Below are 20,818 nucleotides of genomic sequence, written 5' to 3'. Positions count from 1 at the left end.
CTGTGTTCATGTGACCTAATCATCTCCAGCAGCAACATTTTGGTATTTGAGTGCACATGGCCAAGGCATGAACAATTCTTCATCCACCAACACCCCAAGTCCTTCTCCTTGGGCATGCTCTCAATCAACTCATTACCTATCCAATATCCATTACTGAGATTGCTGTGTCTGAGTTGACAACAGTCCCACTGCCCAGCTCATTATTTAGGATATTGAACAGAGTTGGCCCCATGGATCCAGCTCCAGGGCTGCAGTACTGGAGACTCTCCTCCATTTGCACTTTGGGCCACTGATCCCCAGCCTCTGGGACCAGCTTCCCAGCTGCTCCCAGGCCACTCACTGCACTCTCAGGCAACCTGGGCTTGCTCAGATGCCCTGGAAGTGTAGAATGGGAAGGAGTCTCAAAGGCTTCACAAAAGGGTTGAGTTCAGCAGCAGCCAAAGCTCTCTCCTCATGCCCAAGCTGAGTCACCGGGACAGAGCAGACACAGAGCTCAGCCAAGCACCATTTCTTCAAGGGAAATCCTCCAAGAGAAGTGGCCTCAGCTCTGGGCACTTGCCACAGCTCAAGACTCCAAAGGCCTGGCTCACCATTTCCCTGCTCCTGTTCCCATTTTCATGAAGGTCAAATTCTTCCTGAAAAGTTTGAAGGAGTTCCAACACTGGTGAATGATGGAAGAGGAACTGATATCAGGTACAAGGACTTGTACAAAGCATTTCTTCCTGTGGCAGACAACATCCTTATCTCTGACCTGGAGAGATGTGGAGTTGATAGCTGGAACATCAGCTGTGGGGTGGAAAATGGGTGGGATGGTCTCACCATTGGGAGTTGTGGTCAACAGCTCCATGTCTGTGAGGAGAACAGGGGTGAGTGGTGACCCACAGAGGCTCATACTGGGACCATTATCGCTTCCCATCTTTGTCAGGCACAGGGACAGTGAAACTGAATGTCCCCTCAGCAAGACTAGGAATGACATCAAGATGTGGTTGATTGTCTGGAGGGAAGGGATGGCATCTGGAGAGTTCTTGACAGGCTGGGGATATGGGGTGGTGTGACTGTCATGAAGGTCAACAGGACCAAGTGCAAGATCCTAAATCTGAATTAGAGCAATCTCAGGAATTGATGTTGGATGAGTAATGAGTTGATTAAGAGCATCCCTGAGGAGAAGGACTTGGGGTGTTGGTGGATGAAGAATTGGAAATACCCTGGCCATGTGAATATGGCAAACAGAAACTGCCCATGCCATGGGTTCATTGCCACAACGTGGGCAGCGGGTGAGGACAGAATTCTGAACCTCTGCTCTGCTCTGGTGAGACTGGAGCTCTGTGCTCGGCTCTGGAGCCTCAAGGGTAAGGACCCACTCAGGTGGATCTGCATATGGGATAAAGAGATAAAGAGAAACCAGAGCAACTGCTGTGCAGCCAACGTAAAAACATGGCCCAGGAGGGGCTTGTGTCAGAGGCAGGGACAGATCTGCCTCAGTGTTTCCAGGAGCAGGATCAAGCAAGGGAAGGGTTTGTGGGATGCACTGAAAGAGCAAAGTGTGCCAATGTGTGCCAGTGAAAGAAAAGGAGACATCACAATACTGCAATGCAAGAGAATTTTATTGAGGCAAAAGAACAATGAGAGGTCATGAGTGGCAAGAGGAAGGGAAATGGTCTGAGGTGCAAGTAGGGCAACCATCAGCCAAAGTCCTTTGCTTGCAGGTGGTTAGGCCAGAGCATCAAGGCCTTCCTTCTTTGCAGTAGAAGCAACCTGATGGTGAAGGTTCCTGAGGGTCTCTATCTTCGGAGAAGGGATTTGAAGCAGAGGGGACTTGACATAGCTGAAAGAGACTGGGAGAAGAGGAGGAGGCAGGTGGGCCATGTTGCCAGGGCAGCCCATGCTGGCCCCTTGGCTACTGTCTTGTTCTGAGGCCTGAGAGCAGGAGCTGGAGGCCCTGAGCTGGTTGACAGCTTTGGCCTAGAGAGGCATCCACAGCATCTGAGATGTGTTCCAGAGAGTGGAAGGTTGGATTCAGGGCTGCTGCCGAGGGCCCTTAGCAGTTGTAGCCACCCCTTCTGCCATAGCAGCCCAGGCCTCCCAGCCCGTAGCCAAATCCACGGCCATAGCCAAATCCACGGCCATAGCCAAGGCCATAGCCAAAGCCACCAAATCCACCAAATCCACCAGAGATGGGCTGTCCCTGCACACTGAGTTCAGTGCCCACAGCAGCCGAGGAGGTGGATCCAACAGCGGTATTCTGGGGGAAGGAGGTCATGATGGGTCCTGGCAGGGTGACCAGCACAGGGGAAGGGTCAATGATAACATGGGAATCCTGGCATTGCAGGGCACAGGGCTCGTTGCAGCTGTTGGCCAGCGGGGTGGGTCCACAGGGACGGCAGGAGTCGTAGCAGGCCATGGGTGTGGTGTGGAGGGTCCCTGGAAGAGAGGAGGTGAGGCAGGGCAGGGGTTAGGGGTGCAAAGGGTGGTGATTCAGGAGGGTGAGGGAGTGTGGAGGCTTTTGTGGGGCTGTGGGGAGGTGTGAGTACTGCTGAGCCTGGGGCTGAGTGTGCTGGCAGAGAGGGGCTAGGGGGTAGGGGCAGGAGGGTCAGGGGTTTGAGACTCACCTGGTTGTGGGAATAGGATAAGGAGAAGGCTTGAGAAGTGTGTGAGGGACAGAGGCACTGGGCCATCTTTTATGCTGGTTCTGGAGGGGTGGGACAGCCTTGTCTCATGGCCTTGGGGCATTTTGTGGGCAGCAGCTCTTTGTTGGCCCAGCCTGGTAAGTCATGATGTGGAGAGTATTTTCCTTCACAGAATTCTGCAGTGTCATGACCGATTCTTGAGGTCGTGTCCATCTGACCTTGGCAGCAGCTTTAAGGTGAGTACTGGTATTTGGGCAGATTTGATTGTTCAGTGTGTGTCAGGGCAGGCTGAATAAACAACCAGAGCCCAAGGGAGTTGTGATATCATCAGTGAGGTAATTTTGTGGCAGTCACATGCTTTGTTTTGTGGGTGCCTTTTGAAGACTGGGACTCTTTTCTTTGCCACTGGATGTCCATCTGTCATTGTGTTTCTCCCAGGAATGCTGAGGGAGCTGCTATGTCCTGGGGAGGTCACTCTGCAATAACTTGGAAATGTTATGGTACGTAGGAGTGTTCCTAAGGATGAAAGAGGACTCATGGCCTTGTGTCTTGAATGGGATCAAGAGAGAACATCTGGAAAAGTAGAGGTTAGTCTGGTTTAACTTGTTCTGGTGTCATGGTCCATTTGAATTTCTCATCTTTACACGACATTGCACTCTGTCATTTAAAGTGTATTCCTTGACCTCATTAAGAAATCTATTAAACAAAGACCCAACCCAGCTTGATCCATTTTCTCCCTGGCTGGTCTGTGATGTCCATGCCTTTATTTCACATTCAAGTCATAAGGTTTCATATCTCATATCCATTTATTCTTAATAGCCTGTTCCTGCTAGCAAAATCCAGAAACCCAGTAATTACTAATGGTTGGTCAGTGTAGTCCTCTTCCATCCTCTGTCATGGTGTGGGTGTTCCTTTGTGGAATTCTGCAACTCCGTGTCCTTCTTTTGAGGCCATGTCCATCTGACCTTGGTGGCAGATTTTAAGTGTCTTAGAGGTTAAGGGCAGGTGTTGATGGCATGTGTCATGGTGGGCTGAAGACATGTCCAAAGCCTTGGAGTGATGGGGTGTCATCAGTGAGGTCACCCCATGGCACCGGTGCGTCCTGGTTTTTGGGTGCATTGTGAAATGGGGCCCCAAACCATCACAGCTCTGTCAGAACTATCTGGTTTTGCAGGAGAACTGCTTGTGAGAAACAGTCCTTTCCATGATGTTCTCTCCATCCCCACCATGTTGCCAACATTCAGAGCCTGTCTATATTCCTAGCCTTTCCAGCTGGATATGGGAAATTGATCCTTGTGATTTAGGAAGGCCTTCCATGCTCCATAAAATCTTGAGTAGGTTCATCTGTAGCACATCTCAGCTGGGACCAGCAAGGTCACACTGGGTGGTCCCAGTGGCTGCGACTGACCAATGGAAAGGAAAAGTGGTGAAGGATAAGGAGGAAAAGATGCATGAGGAGCACAGCTCCCCATCCATTGATTAGTCCTCACTTGAAACCCATGTGCCTGAGCTTTAGAAAGGCTGAGGGAGTGCACTATCCTGTTCCCACCACTAGAAGGGCTCACTGGTGGGACAAGGACGTGGACATGGTTGACTGAAAGTGCTGCAGAGACACAATGACACTGACAGGACTGGGGGTATCCTCAAAACGAGGAAAATGGTGAGAAAACTGTGAGTAATTTTCAGGCAGGAGACAAGAATGCAAATGGGAGATGACATCAATATGCCATGGTATGATCTCACTGACAATGCTCCAATTATCCTAAGATTCGGCTGAGTCTTCTACACATCTGACACATGGCATAAACAACAATATAATCATCACCAGTTCTCCCAATTAAGATGTTCTACCACGGAAAGATGAACACAGCCTCAAGGGAAGAGCAAGGAATTGCACAACTTCAGGAAGAAAAACACTCCCCCATCACAAGACTTGCCAGCCTGGGGTAGACAAGACCTGATGCTGCCAAAATGCCCCAAGGCCATGGGACAAGGCTGTCCCGCCCCTCTAGAACCAGCATAAAAGCCGGCCCAGATCCTCTCTCCCTCACACACTCCTCCTCACGCCTTTTCCTTCACCAGAGCAGACAGCAAGGTGAGTGTCAAACCCCTGACCCTCCTGCTCCTGCACCCCTGACCCCTCTACTCCAGCACACTTGGCCCTAACCTCAGCAGCCCTCATGCCTCTCCACTGCCCCACAACAGCCTCCACACCCCTGTGCCTCCCGTGCGTCCCCTTGCACCCCTCGCACCCCTGCCCTGCCTCACTCCCCTCTCTTCCAGGGACCCTCCACACCACACCCATGGCCTGCAACAACATCTGCCATCCCTGCGGACCCACCCCGCTGGCCAACAGCTGCAACGAGCCCTGTGCCCTGCAATGCCAGGATTCCCACGTTGTCATCAACCCTTCCCCTGTGCAGGTCACCCTGCCAGGACCCATCATGACCTCCTTCCCCCAGAACACCGCCGTTGGATCCACCTCCTCGGCTGCCGTGGGCACTGAACTCAGTGTGCAGGGACAGCCCATCTCTGGTGGATTTGGTGGCTTTGGCTACGGCCGTGGATTTGGCTACGGGCTGGGCTGTGGCTACGGGCTGGGAGGCCTGGGCTGCTATGGCAGAAGGGGTGGCTACATCTGCTAAGAACACCTGCATCACCCTTAATAACACCAGCCCAGGGCTCTGGCAACAGCTTCTGCCAGCAAAGCACCTCAGCTGGTGGTCACCCTGCTTGCACCTCACACCAGATCCCTTCTTCTTTCTCCTGTCTCTTCATTCTTGTACCTCAATAAAGTTTTCCTGCATCAAAGTCTGAGATGACTCATGTTCTTCTGTAATTCCAGTGGTCTCACATCCTTACCAAGAACATTCCCAGCCTCAACAGGTCATTGGAGTATGTGCAACATTACCTACCCTCACAAACATCTTGAAGCAAATTATAAGGAAGTCTGGCATAGGAAGCACAGGAGGGGGCACCTTCCAGAACATGACGCAGACCCATCATCTTATACACCAAAGCCTTGGAAACGTTAATGTTCTCCCAGGTACAGCAGTGTCAAATTCTTTCCGTGTCACTGCAGACTTGACAAACTCTCTTCCCACCAGGAATCACGAAACCTTCCAGCAAAAAAGTCACAAAATCATCCACATGGATAGGAAATCTGGAGTGCAAGTGCTTCAAGTCCCCTACTCAAGCAACACCCACAGGAGCAGGAATTCCAGCACCACGGACAGTTCAGTGTTTTTTCACCTAGGACAAGCAGTCCAACACCTCTTCCACTCTACGGCTACAATGACAACTAAAAATTCGAGCCTTCTTTAGCAATTGCATTCCATCTGTTTTCCCTTTGCTATTGCCATATTTTCCTGAATGTGTGCACTGCTGAAAAAATCCAGGCGCCCTCAACTTCATTGTCTGCCATCAGAGATTTGCACACACTGATGACACACCCCTGTCCACCCTCGTCCCCCAGGAGTCCCAGCTCTCCCAGTTTCTCCTCTACAAATGATTCACCAGCCCCTCGCGAATGTTGGTGGTTCTGAACAGGTTGTGACTCACTAAATGTATTTCATATTCACACCAGGGGGCCCACAGCTGCACACAACAGCTCACATGGGACCTCACCAGGGCTTAAAAGACACCAAGAGTCACCTCTCCCCGCCTCATCACAACGCTTCTCCCCAGACTTAACCTAAAGACTTGAAGTCCCTTTTCCCACAATGACACAGGGATACCTCCTGCCCCATTCCTTCTAACCCAGAACCACAACAGCCTCTTCAGAGAAACAAAACAATGGTTCCAAGTCACACCCAGATATTTCTTCTTACCTGGGATGACTCCTCCCAAGAAAAAGCACTTGGCTGCTGCCCTTGCTGAAGTCTAGCAAATGTCCACAACCTGTCAGGTTTTCAGGGTTGGCCCAGTGGATCCAACTCCTGGGCTATCCCAGTGGGCACTTGCAGCCATCTGGACTTCGGGACACTGACCACAAACCACTGGGCCCAGTCTTTGGACCTTTCTCAGGCCACCACAACTGGCTGCTGACACAACCTGGACTTGCCTGGGTTGTTAAGGATCGTGCAATGCTTACCTCCAAGAACCCTGGCCAACCTCCAAATCCTCATTCAGACAATCACATGTGGCCTCACCCCTTGGCACTCAGCCCAAAGCAAAAACCAAAATATCAAAACCTTTGAGGTTAGAGTATCACCCAAGCACCCACGGAGCACGTCCCAACAGAAAGTGAGGTCTGATGTCAGCCTTTGCAAACTAGAATAAATCCTTGGAGGGATGAAAGGCAATGGAAGGTGCAACACCTCCTCCTTGGCACAGCTGCAAAGCCCAGACCAGACTATCAGAACTGTGAGAAGTTTGGGGTAAATTTTCAGAAGGCACCCACAGACCATGGCACACGAGGGCCATGGGGTGATCACAGTGATGACATCCCACCTCTCCAAAGCTTGGGTCATGTCTTCTACCCTCCCTGACATGAATCATCAACAGAAGAATTTGACCTCTTAGTGCTCGCAATTAAACATTAGCACCACAGATGGAAATGGCCTCAGGAGCAGGATATGGAATTGCACAATTCTACAAAGACAAGAACATCCTTGTCAGGGAATGACAGTGGACCTCACTGATTGTCCACTAGTAATTACTGGTTATTTTCATACGGGAACACAATGTTAACAATTACAGCTTATGAGTTATGAAACTTGTGGCTTAAATGCGGAATAAGTGAATTGATGTCACAGACAGCCTGAGAAAAAAGGGATCAAGCCCAGTTTTTTCTTTCTTGATTGGATTTCTTCACAATGTCAAGGAATACATTTTAAATGGCAGAGTACGTTGTCATGTAAATTTAAGAAATCCAAATGGGCCATAACACTGGAACAGGTTCAGCCTGAGCAGCCGCTCATTTTAAATGTCCTCTCCCTTGATCCCAGTCAAGACACAAGGCCATGGGCTCTCTTTCATCCATCAGGAAGAGCTCCCAGGCATTGGGACCTTTCCAAACCATTGCAGAGTGACCTCTGCAACAGGACATCAGCAGCTCCCTCAGCATTCCTGGGTGCAACACAATGAGTGACAGACATGCAGTGGCACAGAACAGAGTCCCAGTCTTCACAAAGCACCCACAAACCACAGCACACGAGTGCCACAAAATGACCTCACTGATGTCTTTACAAATCTCCATGGCTTTGGTTGTTTATTCAGCCCGCCCTGAAACACACTGATCAAATCTGGCCAAAAAACAAATTATGAAAGCTGGCACCAAGGTCAGATGGACACGGCCTCAAGGGCAGGACATGAAACTGCAGAATTGCATGAATGAAAACACTGCTGACCTCATAACTCACCAGGCTAAGCCAGCAGAGAGCTGCTGCCTAAAAAATGCCCCAAGGCCATGGGACAAGGCTGTCTCACCCCTCCAGAACCAGCATAAAAGCCAGCCCAGAGCCTCTCTCCCTCACACACTTCTCCTCACACCTTCTCCTCCTGCTGACAACCAGGTGAGTCTCAAGCCCCTGATCCTCCTGCTGCTATACCCGTGGGCCCTCTCTTCCAGCATGCTCAGCCACAACCTCAGCAGCCCTCACACCTCCCCACAGCCCCACAACCTTCACACTCTCCTCACCCTCCTGAATAACCACCCCTTGAACCCCTCACCCCTGCCCTGTCTCACCTCCTCTCTTCCAGGACCCTCCACACCACACCCATGGCCTGCAACAACCTCTGCCGTCCCTGCAGACCCACCCCGCTGGCCAACAGCTGCAACGAGCCCTGTGCCCTGCAATGCCAGGATTCCCGTGTTATCATTGACCCTGCCCCTGTGCTGATCACCCTGCCAGGACCCATCATGACCTCCTTCCCCCAGAACACCGCCGTTGGATCCACCTCCTCGGCTGCCGTGGGCACTGAACTCAGTGTGCAGGGACAGCCCATCTCTGGTGGCTTTGGTGGCTTTGGCTATGGCCTTGGCTATGGCCGTGGATTTGGCTACGGGCTGGGCTGTGGCTACGGGCTGGGAGGCCTGGACTGCTATGGCAGAAGGAGTGGCTACATCTGCTAAGGGCCCTTGGCACCACCCCTGACATCAACAATGAGCTTTGTGCTCTGGCAGCAGCTGCTGCAAGCAAATCATTACCTCTGATATCTCCCTACACTCATCTCACACTGGATTCCTTCTACATCTTTCTCCTGTCTTATTTTTTTTCCCTCAATAAAGTTTTCCTGCATCATAGTCTGAGATGCCTCCTTATTTTTTTGAATTCCAATGGTTTCACATTTTCACCCAGAATGATGGCAGATAGGCTGTTGGTGTGGATGGTATAAAGCAGCTCTCTTAGGAAAGATGTCACCACTAGTAGCAACCAAGATAGGCACTGGAAGAAGGGGACGAGGGGACACCTTCCAGAACATGACACAAATCTAGGACACACTACCCCAAAGGTTTTGACATAGCCATGCTCTCCTGCTCATGGCTTTGGCAGAGTCTCTCTGTGCCAGCGCACACTTGACAAACTCTCTTCCAGGAAGGTCTCTGAACCCTTCCAGAAAACATTGGGAACAACATCATCCACTTGGGCACGATGTCTGGAATACAAGTGCTTCATTTCCCTCTGCTCAAGCAAAATCAGCAAGGGCAGCATTTTCAGGACCATGGTCAGGTCAGTTTTTGCTCTCCTAGCAGAGACTCCACCAGCTTTTCTACTCTGTAACCATTCTCACACTGAAAATTTCTTGCCTTTGCCCATGGAATTCTACCTGTTTTCTGTCCTTCCCCCTTTTCCTTCATGTGTGTGCAATACTGTCGTGGTTTTAAACTAATAACTGAGAAAATTACTTATTTCTTGCTGTGAGATATGGATTAGAACAAGAGCAAAACAGGCATAAAACTTAAAAGGGAAAAAAAAAGAAAGTTTATTGACAAACTACAATAAGAACACCAGAATAAACTTCCAGAAAAACCTTTTCATCCCCAGTCTACCCACTATTCCCTTGTTCACATGACAAAAGAGACAAAAACTTTGGAACTTTGATGGTTAAAACAGTCCCAATTCTTGCTACAGTCTTTTCACCAGTCTTTATAGAGAAACAGAAGTTTCTTCCTGTTAATTTATGGAGTTTCTCACAAGAAAAACTATTTTTGTTATAGTTTTCCATTGCCCTAATGTTAGCTGCCCAGAGCTGCTGTTATTAGAGCCCACTCCTCCCATTTTCACATCACTCTGAAGTGTGTATGGGCCATGAGTCTAGGGATGGGATTTTTAAGGATAAGTTATTCAAAGGCAAAAAGTCTTCTTCATCTGTTTCTGTGAGCTTCACCAGAAAACAGTTTTCTCATTGCCTCTCAAGGCTTCAAATCTTCCAGCACTTCACTGTACCATAATTACTCTACTTTTTTACTCAAAATTTACACTTTGAACACTCTATTCCTCCCTATTTACTGTCATGAATTAAAGGAGTGTTTTCAAGACCTTATTGTCCATTTCCATAGTTTTAACAGAAAGATATTTCAGCTTAATTAAAGCATCTTCTTAATTCTCTACCTTTTCTGAAGCTTCTTTTCTTTCCTGTCACTGGTAGTTTATAAAGTCTCTTTTCATGTTGATCACTCTCTTTTTCTCTGTCTGGATAAAAAGATTAATCCACAAGTCTCATCTGGGAAATGAAAGAGTTAAAATCTTGCCCAAGCTGTTGTAGGTAGTTCTGTGGCCTCGGCCGGTGCAGGAGCTGGAGCCGTCTGCGATGGAAAGTTCCTCATGGCTGCTCTGGAGAGTGTAGGCACCGCGCCCAGCCCGCTGCAGGTCCAGAGCCTCTCTCCTTCTTCACTCAGCAGTTTCTTTTCTGAATTTAGTTACAGCAAAAAACCTGCAGCCGAGCCAGAGATCGGCTCGGCCCGGCCAGAGCCCGGGGAAAACCTTCCGCAGGCCCGCATCTCCCGGCCGGGAGATGCTGGGCCCAGCCCAGTCCCCGCCCGGCCGCATGGCCTGGGCAGGGAACGGGAAGCCTGGGGCTCTGCCGCCCTTCCCAGCCAGAAAACAAAGAGAACCAAGAGAGCTCTGGTTTTACACTTTAAGGTAGGGTTCACAAGTTGATCCCACTTTTCAATGGCCTAAACTGCTGCCAATTCTCAGCAATGACCGATAATTGGTCAGGAGAAAAGACTCCAGGCAGTTCCCAGCAACTCAAACTTTCTTAAAGGTAAAGTAACTCCATGACAAATACTGAGAACAGCCGGTCTCCCTCAACTTCACTTCCTGCCGTCAGTGGTTTTCACACACTGATGATATCCTCCTGTCCAGCTCTCTCAGTCCCCTAGGAGAGATTCTTAGGCTGTTTCAGTATCTTTGCTGCCCTGATCTGGTCTTGTTTCACTAAACCATTGTGCTTCTTTTCCTGGACAGCCCAGAACTGCCCACACCACCCTACACAGGACCCCACCAGAGTTCTAATGAGAGAAAAGGCAACTTCTCCCAATATCATGGCAAGAATTGCCTGAAATCTGGCTTGGATATTGGTGATGCCTTTCCCAGGAAGGAAAGGATTGAGATTTTTGGGTCCATATGTTCTCCACCAGCACCACACGGTCCTGCTCAGCAAAGCTTCTTTCCAGACTCTCAGTCCTCAGCATGACCTGGGGCGCATTGCCATTTATGTCCAGATGCAGAACTTCACATTTCTCTTGCTTGAATTTCAGGAGACTCCTTTAACATTTAGTCTCCAGGTCCCTCTGACTGGTGGCACAATCAAGTGGTGCCTCAGCCACTCCATCACATGCCAGCTTGCTGAGGGGACAACAGTCCCACTGCCCATATCATTGTTGAGGAGGTTGACCAGGGTTGGCTCCCTGGATATACTTGACATACTTCCCTTGAGATTTTCCTCAATTTGAACTTTGGGCCACTGATCCCCAGCCTCTGGGACCAGCCCTGCAGCCCTCTCAGGTCACTCACTGAACTCTCAGGCAACCTGGGCTTGTTCTGATACTTTGGGAGTGTAGAATGGGAAGGGGCATCAAAGGCTTCACAAAAGGGTGAAGTTCAACCCCAGCCAAAGCTCTCTCCTCATGCCCAAGCTGAGTCACCGGGACAGAGCAGACACAGAGTTCAGCCAAGCACCATTTCCTCAAGGGAAATCCTCCAAGAGAAGTGGCTTCAGCTCTGGGCACTTGTCACAGCTCAAGACCCCAAAGGCCTGGCTTACCCCTCACCTGCTGTTCCCATCTACCCTCTTCTCTCTTACACAGGTGCCACCAACACTCCTGGGGTCCATTCAGCGGAAAAAGATCCTTTAAATTGGCTCCAAATGTTAATGGAGGACTACCAAATCCACCACTAAGTAATCACATCTTAAAAACATTTTTGTTGCAAAATGTCAAAATTGAAAATACGATAAAATTCTAACCATTCCCTCAGCACTACCAAGGCCATCACAAACCCACGTCCCCAAGTTACACATCTACAGGGATATTAAATTCCTGCAGTGATGATGACTCCACCACTATCCTGTGTAGTCTGTGACAGGAATGACAAGCTTCTCCCTGAAGGACGCTTCCTTAATATCCAACCTAAACTCCTCCTGAAGACACTTCAGCTCTGGACTCCTGATCACCTGTGGTGCAGTACAATGGAAACAGGTTTCATACCCACTTCACCAGAAGCTCCATTCAGAAAACATAAAGAAAACAAACTGAAGTTGTGATGCAAGAAAAATTTTATTGAAACAAAATAGTGAAAAAGCAGGACCAGCCAGGGAAAGGGATCAGGTCTGAGGTGCAGTGAGGGTCACCATCAGCAGAGTAACTCTGAATCGTCTACATTTGTCCAGACCACCAAGGACTTCCTGCCCCACAGTGGAAGAAGCACAGTGCAGCTGCCCAAGGATCCCTGGATTGGGAGAAGGGGTTTGCAGCAGAGGGGACTGAACAGAGCTGAAGGGGCAATGTGGAGCAGGGAGTGGGAGAAGAGCAGGAGGCAGATGGGCCATGTTTGCAGGCAGCCCAGGTTGGCCCATTGGCTACTGCCTTGACTGTTGCCCTGAGAGCAGGAGCTGGAAGCTCTGAGTCCATCTGAGAACCTTGGACCAGAGAGGCGTCCTCAATGCCTGAGATGTGTTCCAGGGAGCTGGTGGTTGGTGTCAGGGTTGGTGCCGAGGGCCCTCAGCAGATGTAGCCACCCCTTCTGCCATAGCAGCCCAGGCCTCCCAGCCCATAGCCAAATCCACGGCCATAGCCAAGGCCGTAGCCAAAGCCACCAAATCCACCAGAGATGGGCTGTCCCTGCACACTGAGTTCAGTGCCCACAGCAGCCGAGGAGGTGGATCCAACGGCGGTGTTCTGGGGGAAGGAGGTCATGATGGGTCCTGGCAGGGTGACCAGCACAGGGGCAGGGTCGATGACAACACGGGAGTCCTGGCATTGCAGGGCACAGGGCTCGTTGCAGCTATTGGCCAGCGGGGTGGGTCCACAGGGTTTGCAGAGGTTGTTGCAGGCCATGGGTGTGGTGTGGAGGGTCCTGGAAGAGAGGGGTGTGAGGCAGGGCAGGGGTGTGGGGGTGCAAGGGTTGGTGATGCAGGAGGGTGAGGGAGTGTGGAGGCTGTTGTGGGGCTGTGGGGAGGTGTGAGGGCTGCTGAGGCTGGGGATGGGCAGAGAGGGCCCACGGATGCAGGAGCAAGAGGTTCAGGGGTCTTGAGACTCACCTGGTTGTCAGCAGGAGCAGGTGGAGAAGGTGTGAGGAGAAGTGTGTGAGGGAGAGAGGCTCTGGGCTGGCTTTTATGCTGGTTCTGGAGGGGCGGGACTGCCTTGTCCCATGGCCTTGGGACATTTTTTAGGCAGCAGCTCTCTGCTGGCTCAGCCTGGTGAGTTATGAGGTCAGCAGTGTTTTCATTCATGCAATTCTGCAGTTTCATGTCCTGCCCTTGAGGCCGTGTCCATCTGACCTTGGTGCCAGCTTTCATAATTTGTTTTTTGGGCAGATTTGATTGTTCAGTGTGTTTCAGGGCGGGCTGAATAAACAACCAAAGCCATGGAGATTTGCAATGTCATCAGTGAGGTCATTTTGTGGCACTCGTGTGCTGTGGTTTGTGGGTGCCTTGTGAAGACTGGAACTCTGTTCTGTGCCACTGCATGTCTGTCACTCATTGTGTTGCACCCAGGAATGCTGAGGGAGCTGCTGATGTCCTGTTGCAGAGGTCACTCTGCAATGGTTTGGAAAGGTCCCTATGCCTGGGAGCTCTTCCTGATGGATGAAAGAGAGCCCATGGCCTTGTGTCTTGACTGGGATCAAGGGAGAGGACATTTAAAATGAGCGGCTGCTCAGGCTGAACCTGTTCCAGTGTTACGGCCCATTTGGATTTCTTAAATTTACATGACAACATACTCTGCCATTTAAAATGTATTCCTTGACATTGTGAAGAAATCCAATCAAGAAAGAAAAAACTGGGCTTGATCCCTTTTTTCTCAGGCTGTCTGTGACATCAATTCACTTATACCGCATTTAAGCCACAAGTTTCATAACTCATAAGCTGTAATTGTTAACATTGTGTTCCCGTATGAAAATAACCAGTAATTACTAGTGGACAATCAGTGAGGTCCACTGTCATTCCCTGACAAGGATGTGCTTGTCTTTGTAGAATTGTGCAATTCCATATCCTGCTCCTGAGGCCATTTCCATCTGTGGTGCTAACGTTTAATTGCGCGCACTAAGAGGTCAAATTCTTCTGTTGATGATTCATGTCAGGGAGGGTAGAAGACGTGACCCAAGCTTTGGAGAGGTGGGATGTCATCACTGTGATCACCCCATGGCCCTCGTGTGCCATGGTCTGTGGGTGCCTTCTGAAAATTTACCCCAAACTTCTCACAGTTCTGATAGTCTGGTCTGGGCTTTGCAGCTGCGCCAAGGAGGAGGTGTTGCACCTTCCATTGCCTTTCATCCCTCCAAGGATTTATTCTAGTTTGCAAAGGCTGACATCAGACCTCACTTTCTGTTGGGACGTGCTCCGTGGGTGCTTGGGTGATACTCTAGCCTCAAAGGTTTTGATATTTTGGTTTTTGCTTTGGGCTGAGTGCCAAGGGGTGAGGCCACATGTGATTGTCTGAATGAGGATTTGGAGGTTGGCCAGGGTTCTTGGAGGTGAGCATTGCACGATCCTTAACAACCCAGGCAAGTCCAGGTTGTGTCAGCAGCCAGTTGTGGTGGCCTGAGAAAGGTCCAAAGACTGGGCCCAGTGGTTTGTGGTCAGTGTCCCAAAGTCCAGATGGCTGCAAGTGCCCACTGGGATAGCCCAGGAGTTGGATCCACTGGGCCAACCCTGAAAACCTGACAGGTTGTGGACATTTGCTAGACTTCAGCAAGGGCAGCAGCCCTTACCTGGAGTCATCCCAGGTAAGAAGAAATATCTGGGTGTGACTTGGAACCATTGTTTTGTTTCTCTGAAGAGGCTGTTGTGGTTCTGGGTTAGAAGGAATGGGGCAGGAGGTATCCCTGTATCATTGTGGGAAAAGGGACTTCAAGTCTTTAGGTCAAGTCTGGGGAGAAGCGTTGTGATGAGGTGGGGAGAGGTGACTCTTGGTGTCTTTTAAGCCCTGGTGAGGTCCCATGTGAGCTGTTGTGTGCAGCTGTGGGCCCCCTGGTGTGAATATGAAATACATTTAGTGAGTCACAACCTGTTCAGAACCACCAACATTCGCGAGGGGCTGGTGAATCATTTGTAGAGGAGAAACTGGGAGAGCTGGGACTCCTGGGGGACGAGGGTGGACAGGGGTGTGTCATCAGTGTGTGCAAATCTCTGATGGCAGACAATGAAGTTGAGGGCGCCAGGCTTTTTTCAGCAGTGCACACATGCGGGATAAAAGGGCAATTGCAAAGAGAATACAGATATGTATTCTTCTTTGTATTAAAAAGGCAAGATTTCTCATTTTGAGGGTGGTCACAGAGTGAAACAGGTGTTGGACTGCCTGTCTTGGGAGAGACAACACTGAACTGTCCGTGGTGCTGGGATTCCTGCTCCTGTGGGTCTTGCTTGAGCAGATACTTGAAGCATTTGTACTCCAAACTTCCTGTTCAAGTGGATGATTTTGTTACTCTTTTTTGCTGGAATTTTCAAGAGTCCTGGCAGGAAGAGAGTTGGTCAAGTGGGTGCTGATATGGACTGACTTGATCAGAGCTGTACCCAGGAGTGGAGGGATGTATCCAAGCTTTTGTGTATAAGGTGATGTGTCTGTGTCATGTTCTTGAAGGTGTCCCCTCCTGTGTTTCCTATGCCATTCTTTCTTATTGTTTTGACATATTTGTGAGGGAAGGTGATGTTTCACATACCCCAATGAACTGCTGAGGCTGGGAATGTTCTTGGTAAGAATGTGAGATGACTGGAATTACAGAAGAACATGAGTCATCTCAGACTCTGATGCAGGAAAACTTTATTGAGGCACAAGAATGAAGAGACAGGAGAAAGAAGGGATCTGGTGTGAGGTGCAAGCAGGGCCACCAGCTGAGATGCTTTGCTGGCAGAAGCTTGCAGAGGCTGTTGGTGAGCCATGAGATGCTGCTGTCAGGAGTGGTGCCGAGGGCCCTTAGCAGATGTAGCCACCCCTTCTGCCATAGCAGCCCAGGCCTCCCAGCCCATAGCCACAGCCCAGCCCGTAGCCAAATCCACGGCCATAGCCAAGGCCGTAGCCAAAGCCACCAAATCCACCAGAGATGGGCTGTCCCTGCACACTGAGTTCAGTGCCCACGGCAGCCGAGGAGGTGGATCCAACGGCGGTGTTCTGGGGGAAGGAGGTCATGATGGGTCCTGGCAGGGTGACCAGCACAGGGGCAGGGTTGATGACAACGTGGGAGTCCTGGCATTGCAGGGCACAGGGCTCATTGCAGCTGTTGGCCAGTGGGGTGGGTCCACAGGGTCGGCAGATGTTGTTGCAGGCCATGGGTGTGGTGCGGAGGATCCCTGGAAGAAAGGGGAGTGAGGCAGGGCAGGGGTGTGGGGTGCAAGGGGCAGTGTTACAGGAGGGTGAGGGAGTGTGGAGGCTGTTGCGGGGCTGTGGGGAGGTGTGATGGCTGCTGAGGCTGGGGCCGAGCATGCTGGAAGAGAGGGCCCAGGGGTGCAGGAGCAGAAGGGTCAGGGGAGTGAGGCTCACCTTGCCAGCAGAAGCCGGAGGAGAAGGTGTGAGGAGAAGTGTGTGAGGGACAGAGGCTCTGGGCCATCTTTTATGCTGGTCCTGGAGGGGTGGGACTGCCTTGTCCCATGGCCTTGGGCCATTTTTTAGGCAGCGGCTATTTTTTGGCCCAGCCTGGTGAGTCAGGAGATGGGAGTGTTTTCTTTCCTGCAATTCTGCAATTCTTTGCTCCTCCCTTGATGCTGTGTCCATCTGACCTTGGCATAACCTCTTAGTTGAGAGAATTAGTGACCAATGTATCCTTGTTGACATCAAGTGTCAGGACATGTTGAAGATTCAACAAGATCTCTGAAGAACTGGGGACCCAACACTAGGTCATGCCATGGCTTATTGACAACATCTCCTACTTGCATTTTTCCTCCTGCCTGACATTCCAGGTCCCTAATTTCTTCTCATTTTAAGGATGTTCCAGTCTTGTCAGTCATGGTCTGTCTGAGTTGCTCTTGGTCATCCATGTCCATCTCCTTGTTCCACTGTGGAGTCGCACCAGTGGTGGGTGAAAAGATGGACACTTCCCTCAACCCACCTGTATTTCTTTTCCTAATCCTGTCCTTGCAACTGCTGGAGTTTGTTGCAGCAGAAGGTACATGTCAAAAGGGTGGATTAATCAATGGATGAGGAATTGTTCTCCTCAAACATCTTGTTCTCCTTACCCTTCACCCATTTTCCTTTTCATGGGTCAGGCAGAACCCAGCACTGTGATCCCACAGTGTGACCTTCATGGGCCCAGATGAGACGAGCGCTATGGATGACCCAACACAAGACTTAGGGCAGCAAGGGAGCCTCCCTAAACAACAGGATTGGTTTCCTATCCTCAACGGGAAAGGTATTTAAAAACACCTAGAGAGATGGCAACATGGTGGGGATGGAAACAATGAAAGGAGAAGACCCTTACAAGCAGAGCTCCTACAAAGCAGAGACCAGCCTGATGGAGCCGTGATGGTTTGAGGCCCATCTTCACAATGTACCCACAAACCAGAGAGCATGAGTGCCACAGGTTGACCTCACTGGTGACACCCAACCTCTCCAAAGCTTCGGTCACGTCTTCAGCTTGCCCTGACAAGGCCATCAACACCTGCATTTACCTCTAATACTTGCATTTAAATATCAGCCATCAAAGTGAGATGGACAAGACCTCAAGGGAATGGCTTGGAAGAGCAGAATTCCACAAAGGAATGCCAGTGCCATGACATATGAGGGAGCATGAGCTCACTGATCATATATTTGTAACAATTACCTTTTGCTAACAGGAACAAAATATTAAAACTTAGAGGTTATAAGTTATGAAACTTGTGGCTTGAATGTCAAATAAGAAAACTGACATCACAAACCAGCCTGGGCAAATAAGGGCTTGTTGTTTGTTTAGAAGATTCATGAATGAGGTCAAGGAATACATTTCAAATGACAGTGTACGCGGCTGCGTAGATTGCAGAAATCCAAATGGACCGGAAAAATGAAACAAGTTCAGCCTGAACAGCCTCTACTTTGCTGGATCCTCTGCCTTGATCCCATTCAAGACACAAGGCCATGAGCTCTCTTTCATCCATCAGGAAACACTCCAGCAACAGAGACATTGCCAAGTTCTTCCAGAGTGACCTCCCTAGAAGACCAGCAGATCACTCAGCATTCCTGGGTGACACAAAATGAGTGACATACAGTGGCACAGAACAGAGTCCCAGTCTTCACAAGGCACCCCCAAAACAAAGCACACGACTGCCACAAAATGACCTCACTGATGACATCGCAAATCTCCACGGCTCTGGTTGTTTACTCAGCCCCCCAACACACATTGAACAATCACATCCTCCCAAATACCAGCTCTCACTCTGAAGCTGCTGCCAAGGTCAGATGGACACGGCACCAAGGGAAGGACATGGAATTGCAGAATTGTTCAAATAAAAACCCTGCCCACTTCATGACTCACCAGGCTGGGCCAACGAAGAGCTGCTGCCTAAAAAATGCCCCAAGGCCATGGAACAAGGCAGTCCCACCCCTCCAGAACCAGCATAAAAGCCAGCCCACAGCCTCTCTCCCTCACACACTCCTCCTCACGCCTTCTCCTCCTGCTCCTGCTGACAACCAGGTGAGCCTCAAACCCCTGACCCTCCTGTCCCTGCACCCCTGGGCCCTCTCTGCCACCACGCTTGGCCTCAGCCTCAGCAGCCCTCATACCTCCTCACTGCCCCACAACTGCCTCCACACTCCCTCACCCTCCTGCACCCTTTGTACCCCTCACACCTGCCAAGCCTCATCCTTCTCTCTTCCAGGACCCTCCACACCACACCCATGGCCTGCAACAACATCTGCCGTCCCTGCGGACCCACCCCGCTGGCCAACAGCTGCAACGAGCCCTGTGCCCTGCAATGCCAGGACTCCCACGTTGTCATCAACCCTTCCCCTGTGCTGGTCACCCTGCCAGGACCCATCATGACCTCCTTCCCCCAGAACACCGCCGTTGGATCCACCTCCTCGGCTGCTGTGGGCACTGAACTCAGTGTGCAGGGACAGCCCATCTCTGGTGGATTTGGTGGATTTGGCTACGGCCTTGGCTATGGCCGTGGATTTGGCTATGGGCTGGGAGGCCTGGGCTGCTATGGCAGAAGGGGTGGCTACATCTGCTGAGGGCCCTCGGCAACAACCCTGACACCAACCACCAGCTCAGGGCTCTGGCAACAGCTCCTACAAGCAAAGCACTTCAGCTGATCTTTGTCCTACTCGCACCTCACAACAGATTATTCTTTTCCACTTTTATCTCCTGGAGTTTCATTCTTTTCAACCAATAAAGTTTTCATGCATCAAACCTGGCATGCCTCCGTATCTTTTTTGCTCCAATGATCTGGCATTCTCTCCCAGCATGTTCTATAGTTCAAAAGACATTGAGGGTACCTGGAACAGAGCAGCAACACTTCTCCTTACACGTATCTCAAAACAACAAATAACGAGTTTGGCATGAGACACACAGGAGGGGACACCTTGCAGAACCTGTCACACACCCTGCCAACTGCTACACCAAAGTCCTCGACTGACTGTTCAACTGTTGTTGAACAACAGTTCTCTCCTTAGCACAGAAATGGAAAAGTCATTCCATGCCAGTGCGCACTTGACAAAATCTCTTCCTGGCCAGGACTCTACAAGCCTTGCAGCACAGAGAGAAACAACATCGAGCACCTGGGCAGGAGCTCTGCAGTGCAAGTGCTTCCTCTGCCCTGCTCAAGCACGACCAACAGGAGAACATTTCCAGCACCATGGACAGTTCAGATATCGCTCTCCCCGGATCGTGACTCCACCACCTCTTCCACTCTGTGACCCCCCTCACAATGAAAGAGTCTTCTTTATTTGCCTGTCGAGTTCCATCTCTTTTCACTTCTCCTCTTTCCCTCTTGCCCTGCACGTGTGCACTGCTAAGAGCAGCCAGGCTCCTTCATCTTCATTCCCCACCATCAGGGCTTTGCTCACACTGATGACACACCCCTGTCCATCCCTGTCCCCTGGGAGTCCCAGCTCTCTCAGCTTCTCCTCTAGGAATCATCTTTCAGGCCCATTTGTATCTGGCTGGCCCTGAGCTGGTCTCACCTGGGAGTCCAGAACTGCCCACAACCCCTCACATGGGACCTCACCAGTGCTGAGCAAACACCAACAGTTACCTCCCACTACCTCATCCCAACACTTCTCCAGATCCTGCCCTGGAACCTTGCCATCCCTTTTCCCACAAGGGTACAGGGACACCTCCTGCTCCATTTCTTCTCACCCACAATCACAAAGGCTTTTTGGAAAAGAATTGTCCTACTGATACCCACATATTCCTTCCTACCTGGCATGACTTCCTTGTTCCTCTCAAGAAACAGCCCGTGGCAGATGCATTTGCTGAGCTCCAGCAAATGTCCAGGACCACTCAGGTTTTCCGTGTTGGCAGAAGGATCCAAGTCCTGGGCTACAGCACTGGGGATTTGCTGCCATGTGGACTTTGGGACATTGACCACAAGCCTCTGGGTCCCGTTTTTCAGACCCT

At 50.6% G+C, this 20,818-nt stretch overlaps 6 protein-coding genes across 6 annotated transcripts; 3 read left to right on the top strand and 3 right to left on the bottom strand.

Annotated features, from left to right (window-relative positions):
• Positions 1-1,665: 1,665 nt before the first annotated feature.
• On the bottom strand, positions 1,666-2,631 carry LOC102108784 (feather beta keratin-like). Its single transcript, XM_014262230.2, has 2 exons — positions 2,610-2,631; positions 1,666-2,421 (listed from the first exon to the last, which is right to left on the bottom strand). Exon 2 carries the CDS (start codon positions 2,399-2,401, stop codon positions 2,039-2,041), a length of 363 nt encoding a protein of 120 aa, XP_014117705.2. The 5' UTR covers positions 2,402-2,421; positions 2,610-2,631; the 3' UTR covers positions 1,666-2,038.
• A 2,062-nt stretch (positions 2,632-4,693) lies between these two features.
• On the top strand, positions 4,694-5,365 carry LOC102106019 (feather keratin B-4-like). Its single transcript, XM_005533724.3, has 2 exons — positions 4,694-4,722; positions 4,911-5,365. The coding sequence occupies exon 2, from the start codon at positions 4,931-4,933 to the stop codon at positions 5,270-5,272; it is 342 nt and encodes a 113-aa protein (XP_005533781.1). The 5' UTR covers positions 4,694-4,722; positions 4,911-4,930; the 3' UTR covers positions 5,273-5,365.
• Positions 5,366-8,349: 2,984 nt separating this feature from the next.
• On the top strand, positions 8,350-8,874 carry LOC102108968 (feather beta keratin-like). The gene has a single exon (XM_005533740.3). It carries the CDS (start codon positions 8,350-8,352, stop codon positions 8,701-8,703), a length of 354 nt encoding a protein of 117 aa, XP_005533797.2. The 3' UTR covers positions 8,704-8,874.
• A 3,516-nt stretch (positions 8,875-12,390) lies between these two features.
• LOC102106211 (feather keratin B-4-like) lies at positions 12,391-13,362 on the bottom strand. Its single transcript, XM_088054725.1, has 2 exons — positions 13,335-13,362; positions 12,391-13,150 (listed from the first exon to the last, which is right to left on the bottom strand). The coding sequence occupies exon 2, from the start codon at positions 13,129-13,131 to the stop codon at positions 12,796-12,798; it is 336 nt and encodes a 111-aa protein (XP_087910851.1). The 5' UTR covers positions 13,132-13,150; positions 13,335-13,362; the 3' UTR covers positions 12,391-12,795.
• Positions 13,363-16,090: 2,728 nt separating this feature from the next.
• On the bottom strand, positions 16,091-16,560 carry LOC102109156 (feather keratin B-4-like). The gene has a single exon (XM_005533741.3). It carries the CDS (start codon positions 16,558-16,560, stop codon positions 16,207-16,209), a length of 354 nt encoding a protein of 117 aa, XP_005533798.2. The 3' UTR covers positions 16,091-16,206.
• A 2,306-nt stretch (positions 16,561-18,866) lies between these two features.
• Positions 18,867-19,576, top strand: LOC102106404 (feather keratin B-4-like). Its single transcript, XM_005533726.3, has 2 exons — positions 18,867-18,892; positions 19,077-19,576. Exon 2 carries the CDS (start codon positions 19,096-19,098, stop codon positions 19,429-19,431), a length of 336 nt encoding a protein of 111 aa, XP_005533783.1. The 5' UTR covers positions 18,867-18,892; positions 19,077-19,095; the 3' UTR covers positions 19,432-19,576.
• Positions 19,577-20,818: the final 1,242 nt, after the last annotated feature.

Source organism: Pseudopodoces humilis, chromosome 1 (assembly GCF_049639895.1).
Source record: "Pseudopodoces humilis isolate 2021_Gansu_Grassland_sample_001 chromosome 1, ASM4963989v1, whole genome shotgun sequence".
NCBI classification, from domain to species: Eukaryota; Metazoa; Chordata; class Aves; order Passeriformes; family Paridae; genus Pseudopodoces; species Pseudopodoces humilis.
The sequence above is the reverse complement of the archived record's forward strand: the minus strand, read 5'-3'. Positions and strand labels throughout refer to the sequence as shown.

Bases quoted from the DNA above. Each gene is read 5' to 3' on its own strand.
- LOC102106404 (XM_005533726.3), top strand. From the start codon at position 19,096: ATGGCCTGCAACAACATCTGCCGTCCCTGCGGACCCACCCCGCTGGCC.
- LOC102106019 (XM_005533724.3), top strand. From the start codon at position 4,931: ATGGCCTGCAACAACATCTGCCATCCCTGCGGACCCACCCCGCTGGCC.
- LOC102108784 (XM_014262230.2), bottom strand. From the start codon at position 2,401: ATGGCCTGCTACGACTCCTGCCGTCCCTGTGGACCCACCCCGCTGGCC.
- LOC102108968 (XM_005533740.3), top strand. From the start codon at position 8,350: ATGGCCTGCAACAACCTCTGCCGTCCCTGCAGACCCACCCCGCTGGCC.
- LOC102106211 (XM_088054725.1), bottom strand. From the start codon at position 13,131: ATGGCCTGCAACAACCTCTGCAAACCCTGTGGACCCACCCCGCTGGCC.
- LOC102109156 (XM_005533741.3), bottom strand. From the start codon at position 16,560: ATGGCCTGCAACAACATCTGCCGACCCTGTGGACCCACCCCACTGGCC.